Genomic DNA, 9,495 nt, shown 5'->3' on the forward strand with positions numbered 1-9,495 from the left:
CAGAAAATAATCCCCGTTTGTGTTAAGACGTATCCCTTCTTGAAAACAATTCGCTCTGGACGTATTCTGGTCTACTGTTGACATTGCGCAGCTCTTCTTATATGCACCAACACAGAACCCGGAAATACTTGAGATCCGCCCCCTTTGGAAACTTCCCTGCAACACGTGGCTTTGTTTATCAACTGCAGCGTTGCAAAAGCTGTTCGACAGAGGAGCAGAGGCAAGGAAGCGTTTCATGACATGGGAAGGTAGAGACACGCATGGCAACAAGGGAATTTAGGACAGCGTTTGATTAAATGTTAAACGGCTTGTGAAACTAATAGCCTACAATAATCCTTATATCACTTTAGAAACACAGTTAGGCTACATTGTTAAGCACCTCACACACATGTGGAAGAAGCCTATGTGAACAAATAAGTGAGAATAGACACAATTACAATACAAAAACACAGCACAACGGGGCGTAGCCCTTTATAAGTGGTGTTTTTGTTTTAAAGACAGTCGAATGTGTCTGCAGACTTGACAGAAAAGTAACCAACTGCTTACACAATGTAGCCTAATATGATATTAATGTTAAGACACTTATTTACTTGGGTTGGTTTTTCTTTAGAGAATGGTAGGTCACAAGAAATGTAAACAGTCCCTTCACACACGGATGCCCTGGCTTAAAACACATGACTAACCTATGTATTATGCATTATTTATTAAGGGCCCATGAGGGCTGATGATGAGGCTGATTACAAATGCTCAGGTTTGAAAGCTGTGTATGCTAATTCGAATGATAAAGTTGTAACTGGTCCCTGAAGTCCCGACCCATTTGTATTTTTTTTAAATCTTGTATAGTGTTAAGAGTGGATAGATTAAAACCTATTGTTGCTGCTCATAGATAAGGGGGCATCTTACATAGTAAGTTTACCTGGATACTGTGAGTATATTTTGATTGTAATTTTACATAACATTTTGGATGCAGGCCCTATTTGTAACCAAGTATTTTCCATACCACTTCCACCACTGGCTGTGACTGATATTCATTGATGAGGAATAATCATTCTTACAAATCCCAATATGTGATATAATAGTGAAATCGAACTGCAGCCTACTACTTACATTTTTGCTACATACCCTATTGAGGACTTCACAATCTGAAACCCTTTGGACTGTACAGTGTCTCACTGGAGTTAATAGCAAATGCATTGGTGTTAATTAAAGTTATTGCTTTTCAGGAAGGGATTTGCTCAAGCTTATCAGTACTGGCTTTGTATCACTGTACATTTGAACCAAAATAAAAGCATTACTGTCTCACAGTAACGGTGCTGTAAAATCCCCTGATTGTTAGTCACTCCTGGTTTTATAAAAATAGCAAGTTGTCATTTTGAAATCCCCCCAAGGTATTGAGTTGCATTGTGGATTGTGTGTGTGTGTGTGTGTGTGTGTGTGTGTGTGTGTGTGTGTGTGTGTGTGTGTGTCTACAGGGGGTTGACCTTTGTATTTAAATGTTCCCAAAACTGCCCCAACTGATCAGTGAATGCTGAATGAGGATATTTTGTTTATTTAGAACTTTGCCATTGAAGAGGATGTGTAACTAAGTCTGTCCAGGTCACTGGGTCAACTTTTATCAGCTTAATTACACAAATGACATGCACTCATCTGTGAGGCTTTTGTGAATCAAGTTCATATCCATTCATTTATGTCTATATTTAATTGCTATTTAACTGGAAGCTTGTGTGTGTGTGTGTGTGTGTGTGTGTGTGTGTGTGTGTGTGTGTGTGTGTGTGTGTGTGTGTGTGTGTGTGTGTGTGCGTGTGTGTGCGTGTGCATATTTATATCCATGTGATGGAAGGAGTGTATGATTACATGCACTGAGACAGTGTGAAGATTGGGAAATAGAGCGGGGAATTTTCTTGGTCCTCATAATTTCTGACACTCTATACTACTGGCACATGGTGAACGAGTATGCACTTCTTCTAAGAACCACCATTCCAGTGCTTCAGTTGATCTAAGTGCGTGTTTTGAGACGCGCCCCTGTGTGTTTGTGTGTGGCATGACCAGGCTTGTTGATGAGACAGATGTGGTTTTTGCACTGTCAGGGATGTGTTGAACCCTTTACTTCTCTTCTTGTATTCAATTAGTTGTGTTTTTGTGACATTCACTCACATAATGAGCAAGAATGGAAAGTGGTTCTCAGCAAAAGCGGTTTCAGTTTTGTTTTGCACATTTAATCCATTCTAACGTCACAGTCATGTCCATTACAGATCCCGTGTTGCTGATGCTTCTGGAACAGGTGCATCTGTGGCTTCACCCTGATATATGCTAAAGGTCAGAGAGATCTACACACGCACTGCATGTTAAAACCTGTCAACAAGACGTCAGGTGACAACATATCAAAGCACATTGGGCAGATGCTGACTGACTAGGTGTATTGATCATGACTTACAATTACAGCAGTTCCTCATGTGGGTGACTGTATAGAGAGTGTGCAACAGAGGTGTGTGTTAAACTTCAAGACTTAAGATATAGTACTGTATGAACTACAGGGGTTATAGAGTAATGGGCATGGTCGGGTCCCTTAAGTCTAATTTAGTCTATTTTCAGAGTTGGCTGAACAACAGGATGACATGGAAAGTCCCAGATAGCGCTCGGCCAGTTGTTAAGTGACTGAAAAGGACGCTATGACGTGCAACTCTAAAGAGTCTCAGTTTAGTTTATTCAGTCAATCACAAACAATGATGAAATACAGATATGCTTTGTCAGCGATTATTGAGAATGTTTGTTGTCAAAATCACTTTTTGTTAAAATCAGTGAATGTCTCACTGAGGAGCTATAAGATATAGCCTAAGTGATTTTGACAACAAGCATTCTCCACCTTTAAGTGTTTCCCTGCATTTATACTTAGCCCTATCAGCAGGTTAAAAAAAAAACTTAAATTTAATTATCTCAACATCAATATTTTCCTAAGGATTTTGGCAGTCCCCTGACATCCCCACAACCTGAACTTTACTTTTTGTTTTGTTCCAGGTACCATGCCAACATGAAACTATGATGATGAACATGGTAAACAATATGTTTACATGCCAATGCTTGAAATAGCGTGTTAGCATTGTCACTGTGACAATGGCAGGCAATGTCGCAGGCTGACATTGGCATTTAGCACCAGCAAGCGTGGCTGTAGATCCTTAGTCCGGTTGTAATTTGAATAACAAAATCTACCAATGTACAGTATGTTTTAATCTCATCTAGTCAGTAAGCAATACATCTCATCCATGATCGTTTCAATGTTTTTGAGGCACATGAATACATAAGACATCAATTTAGAACAATTCAAAAGGTTGATGACGAATCATCTCTCTTCCTCTCTTTCGTCTGTCTATCATCCATGTTTTTGTTGTGAGGTTGTAACCAGATAGGACAGCTGGTCATTCTTGCTCTCCCCTCCCAAAACTGTAATCGCAAACATACACAAACACACACGCACACACACAGACACCCACACACACACACACACACATATACACCTGTTGCTGCTCCTCCTGGAGGAGTTTCATCACTCACTCACGCTCTCTGTTGTGAAACGATGCTCATCAGTTTCTCGTTCTTTGCAGTCGTCTGTCATATCTGCCAGTTTGCATGGTAACAGACAGGAGTACACCCCTCACGTGGTGGCCCTCTTGTTTGTTTCTCAAAATAACATCAAGTTACCTAAAGTCTTTCCAGTCCCCCACCTTTTCTTAACCACTCCGCCCACTGTCCCTAGCACTTTATTCGCTGGCTCTGAGTAACTGAAACAGTTGACCCATTGACTTCTGGTTTCATAGAAGAGTGCCTCTACGCCCTGTTCACATTATGTTGACTACACATGAAGTGGCTGACAGAGGTGACTTAAAGTCATTGATGAAATATATGTAATGACTTTTGCTGATCTTTTCTTTAAGGGATCATTTAAAGGCATACTCAGTGATTGTATAGATATGTATGTAGATATGGATATATTGATTGTATATAAATATAGATATATGCATTGTATAAATATATAAAATATAAAAAATCATAGTATATTAAGTTGTATGTATGTATAGATTGTAAATATCAAATATAGTATGGCCAATTGTATAGAGATTATAAGGAATACAAGAAGCGAATGTAATAAATATAATTTTTTTTTTTTTTTACTAAGTTTAAGTGTATACTTCTTCCTGCTCCTTTTCAGGCATATCACATCAATATAGGTAATTTGTTTTTCTTTTTTTTCTTTTTGTGAAGTCTTAAACATACATTTTGTTTATTGTGTTTTTATGCTTTTCATTTTGTTTTTGTATTGTTTTTGATATGTCTGAAATAAAAATAAAAATTGAAATTGAAATTGAAATTGAAATTGAAATTGAAATTGAAATTGAAATTTTAAACCGAATATCTACTCACTGTCCACTACTACCTGTACGTACTGTGTGTGCTTTGAAAAAGAAATCTAGTGTTAATTCACTGCCTATAGGCTCTATAAACGGGCATGTTTTAACTACGGTGGGCCCTCTTTGTTTACATACCAGTTTACAGAGCCTAGGCTGTGTATTAACACCAGATTTTTTTTCAGCACACACACAGCACGGACAGGTAGCCGATCGCGAGGAGATATACACTGATTTTGACAAAAAGTGATTTTGACAACAGGCATTCTACAGAGTCTCTGAACTTTAATTGTATATTGTGTAACTCTTAACAGATATCTTAATTACATATATTTTTTCATATTAACCATCAATGTCATTTCAGCCAAAATATCCTAGCCTTTTAAATTGCGGTGAAATGAACTACCTAACTAGGCAACCAAATCTGGTGCCCTTATTGCATTTGGCTCCTATTTTCTTTCCACCTGCACTTGCTTTCTGTTTGATAAGTAACATACAAATTCATGTAAGCCAGCTAGGACTTCTTAGGTCAACCCTGGCTATAATTCTACCTACAACAGGTGGACGAAAAGCCATTTCAACATGGATGCTATTTTAGGCTGTTCATTGTAAAATGATATCTTTTCTAAACTCTTATGTCCCCCAGTGTGTGGATGGCAGGAACATGTCTGGGCATGTGAAGGTTCTGTGTGGAGTGTGAGCAGGGTCACACAGACAGGATGACACATACAGGACCCACGTGCTGCTCAGATTGCATTCATTGTCCACTGACTAAGTACTTTTAAGACAGACTGTACTGATATGAAGATGGAGAGAAGTCACATGTGTGGACTGATTTTTTTATTGTAAAAAATTAAAAGTTATAAACGAGAATCCAGTACAAAAACATCAGAAGGCGTTTAAAAAAGTTACAATTAAATTACAGATAAATACAAAGAGAAAGAAACATAAATTATTTTGATCCACAAAGCTCTCATAGATAAATGTGTATATGTCATTTGTTGACTGAAGCTGATAAAAGTCGACCCAGTGACCTGGACAGACTTAGATACACATCATTTTGCCATCATCATTTTTAAGTCCAAAATAAACAAAATAGCCTCTGATCATTTGGTTCAGACATAGACCTCTCAGCACAGCTGATCATAGCTTTGCCTTGCAGAAAACAATACACAGCCATCAGGATTTAAACATGACAAGTGAAATCTCATGATTTACAGCAGGCCCAAAATACCCTTGTGAAGGGGCTGTGCAGCAGGATAGCTTGTTTTCACAAGTTGGTTGTCTAATAATCAATGGATGGAAAATTGAAAGGAACATTATCAGGTATCAAAATTACATTTACACTCTACAAACACACACTTACATACACACACACGCACAGACAGAATATTTGAGGTATGCATTTGTCTGTGTATTAGGGACTTTTAGTCCACATCATGCAAGTGTTTAAAGTGGAGAACTACTACAAAATGGAAACATTGTATTTACAACAAGTATTTTCTACGTATACTAATTATACTTATTGATTGACAGTCTCAATAATCATTTATATATATGTTAAGCCTCAGCTAGGATTTTGCCCTTGTCTGTGAGACATAAGTCAAAGTCAGGGAGCCGTGGTCAAACAGTTTATATGGTAGAGTCCCCTTAGATGTCCAAGTGTCTGTCTTTGGATCGTAGCACTCGACATTGTCCGAGTCCTCGATGACATCATGGCCATTGATGTGACGTCCGCCCGTGACGTACAGATTATTATTGAGGACAGTGGCAGAGTGGTGCATCATCCTCTGCTTCAGGTTGGCACACTTGATAAACCGGTTGGCCTTTGTGTCGTACGCGATCATTCTCCTGGTATATCCTGTGACAGGGGAGACATTACTCTGAGAGGGATGGCGCGACTGGCTCAGGCAGAATGCTTTGACGTAACTCTTTAATCGGTAAATGCTAATGAATTGTTGCAAAATTAATCTGGTTGTAATGGATTGTTGCTAAACGACTCTGGCTCTCATTTATTCCAGACTCCTTTCACATTATTAGCCTTTATAGCCGCCATTACCTACCTCCAATGATGTAGATTTTATCATCAATAATGGCAGCAGGAGCAGACACATTCTTCACTGTTCTGTTCTCCATCTTAGACCACATGTTCCTGGCAATGTGATACACCTGCAGGAGGGGAGGGGGCCAAGGGGGGGAAGGCACAATAGATTGAATCAATTAATAAGGTTTTTTTGGACACTACACCATGAAAAAAAAGTTTGCAGATGAAAACCCAAATTACAATGTTGAACCTGAAGAATTAGCATAATATGTAACCTTTAAGAGCCAATTGTGTCCTACCTGTATTATTCTGACTGGGTTCTGCATGGCATCCTCTCCCCCAAACACATAGATCCTCTGGTTTGTTGCCGCGGCTGCAGGGTGCAACACAGCCTCAGGCATGGGAGCCATAGACTCCCATTGGTTGAACATACTGTTGTATCTGAAAACATTTTTAAGAGCTGTGTTATTATTTGCCACATTTGCGTGTTAGATGCTGTTTGTGTGGATACTTTTGTTGTCCGGCTCACCTCTCCACACTGCCTGTCAGTCGTCTGTCAGGCCCAAGGCCACCCAGGGCAAAGATGAAGTGGAGGTAGGAGACACTCTGGTGGGCAAAGCGGGGCTCCAGCATGGGCTCGGCTGTCCGCCACTGGTTGGTCTTGAGGGAGAGTGTGTAGACAGTCGCGATGACCTGGCTGTTCTTTGTGTTTGTGGTCATGCCTCCAATAACATACAAGACACTGTGAAGGGCCACGTAGGAGGCTTTATACAGACGAATGGGCAGCTTGGCGAGCCCCTGCCACTTCTGGCTCTTCTCATCAAAGACCAGGGCCTCCCTCGAGGTCTGCTCATTGTTCTTCCTTCCTCCTACCACCACCAGCATGTCATTGCAGGAGTAGCGCCTTGGTGCCACCCAGAGAGGTTTGAAGTCAACCGCCGTGTCCCCGATGCATTTTGTGCTAACAGAAAACATCAAGCGTCTCACAGATTCTATGAGCTCGGTGCAGAGGGTGGAGGACTGGATCAGAGGGTCGTTGGCTATGAATTGGAAGAGGTAGGTGGGGTGGATGTGGCGAAGGCGAACCTTCTTGAAGAGGTCACTGATGGCACCACGCCTTGATAAAGGATCATGGTGGACCCAAGCGACAAGTATCTCAAAGACCTGCTCTTCCTCTGCACAAAGACTGTCATCTGCCAGGTATCCCATGAGCTCCGGTAAGGAGAGCTCACACAGATCCTCAGATGCAGACACATCACAGAAGCTCTTCATGGCCATCTCCTTGGCTTTAGCTCTCAAACTGTTACAATTCATAATCTCAGAGAGTCTTGTCATGCTCAAACAGTTGTCGGGGCTCAGTTGCTCCTGGAGGAAGCTTGAGCAGGCCTCAAAGAGACGGTCGTATTGTAACATGGATGCCGCCTGCATCAGAGGCAGGACAATATCCATGCAGATGCTAATGAATCCTGTGTAAACATAGTCAATGACCTTGCTCAGAATGGTTGATGTGATGCTCTTCAAGTAAATCGTGGTCTGCTGTCTCTCCAAGAAGTTGTTGCAGAACATGGCTCTGAAGTAGGGGCTGCTGGAGACCAGGACATTGCGATGGCACGGGATGACTTTGTTATCTGAACACAGTGACACATCAGTCAGGATGTTCTCCTGCCTCAGTCGGTTGAGCTGCAGGAGCAGGTTAGAGGAATGCTCTTTGTCTCTGAAGTGGAAGACCTTGACAGCTGGTTGGTCCATGCTGAGGAGGAAGGGGGCCATGTTGTTATTGTCAAAGCATCAGATCTGAACCTTGAATCTGCTGCATCAACTTATATAAGCAGTCCCATCCTCATTACACAATGTCTAATTCAAGCATTTACCATTGACTACTCGCTTAGTTGTTATTTGAGGGTTTGCTGTTTAATAATGAAAATCAGCTGTCAACTGAGTGAGTAGAAGTACTTTATACACTTCACTGATTTACTTTTGGTCTAGATTTTACTGCAGCAAAAAATATAGTGAGGAAAAGGGATTTTGTTATCAATACAACCTCATAACTCTAATGTTTAAGACATTGTGGGCTTGATTATTACCCATACTGAATAACATCCCTTGAATGGACAAAGAGCATACAGATATTGGAACAAACACAAATCTGAACATCTTACCATTCAGCCAGCCTATAGTTCAATTCAATACAGTCTGTGTCATGTATCTGAAATTGAGCCTGCAAATATTACTGGTTCCGCTTTGTACAAAATCCCAGCCATGTGTAGCTTACATGTGTTCAACTTCTAACTAGAAGATTAACTAATTTAAATGGCTTTATACATCATACATTACATCTGTTGGCACTGCTGCACTAAGACATAAAATAATATAGGGCCTACAGCACGCATGTCTGATTCCTTCGGAGTATTGCTGTCTAAGTAGATTACAATAGAAATCATCATTCATTGCCATTGAACAAGTGACGCTTCTGTTGTGTGATTGTTTTTTTTTCTGAGCCTCATAAAATGTGTTTTGTTTTATTTTGCCTTTTAAACCGGATGAGTGTGATAGGAGCGTTTCCCCCCTCCATTGCATGCTTTAAATATGAAAGTGAAATAACACAATTAATTGATTACGTTTAGCTTTTCTTTGATTAATATTTGCATCAAATTCATTCAAAGCCTTGCCAAAGACTAATAGTGGACAAAAACAGGTCCAATGCTGCTGGCAGCCTATGAAGCCTCACTGGAATACATCACTTACCTGATTCTTTTCTCTCTCTTTATACGTTGTCTTTGGGTTCCTCTCTGTTTTTGAAGCAAGATCTCAGCAGAAAATCCACTGCCTTGACATTTCCCTGTACTTTCTTCGTCGTTTCTCTGATGTTGATGCTGTGTGGCTTTATGTTCCAAAGGGGGCTGTCTCTTAGTAGAAGCGTGTTGCGTACTGTTTGTTATCATGGCCCTTTTCCACGAGGCCTCTGTGTACATTCCTCCCCTAAAAATAGAGCCTCTATTTGGCAACACCGCCGCAGCAGACTCACATGTGATATGTCAGAGCGCTCTCTCA

General features: G+C 40.6%; 1 protein-coding gene across 1 annotated transcript; it reads right to left on the reverse strand.

Moving 5' to 3' along the window:
- Window positions 1-5,971: 5,971 nt before the first annotated feature.
- On the reverse strand, window positions 5,972-8,193 carry klhl38b (kelch-like family member 38b; the record flags this gene model as incomplete). The annotated part of the gene is made up of 4 exons (XM_080040176.1): window positions 5,972-6,261; window positions 6,464-6,569; window positions 6,744-6,885; window positions 6,974-8,193. The coding sequence occupies 4 exons, from the start codon at window positions 8,191-8,193 to the stop codon at window positions 5,972-5,974; spliced, it is 1,758 nt and encodes a 585-aa protein (XP_079896302.1).
- Window positions 8,194-9,495: the final 1,302 nt, after the last annotated feature.

Source organism: Ammodytes marinus (assembly GCF_949987685.1).
Source record: "Ammodytes marinus genome assembly, chromosome: 13".
In the NCBI taxonomy this organism is placed as follows: Eukaryota; Metazoa; Chordata; class Actinopteri; order Uranoscopiformes; family Ammodytidae; genus Ammodytes; species Ammodytes marinus.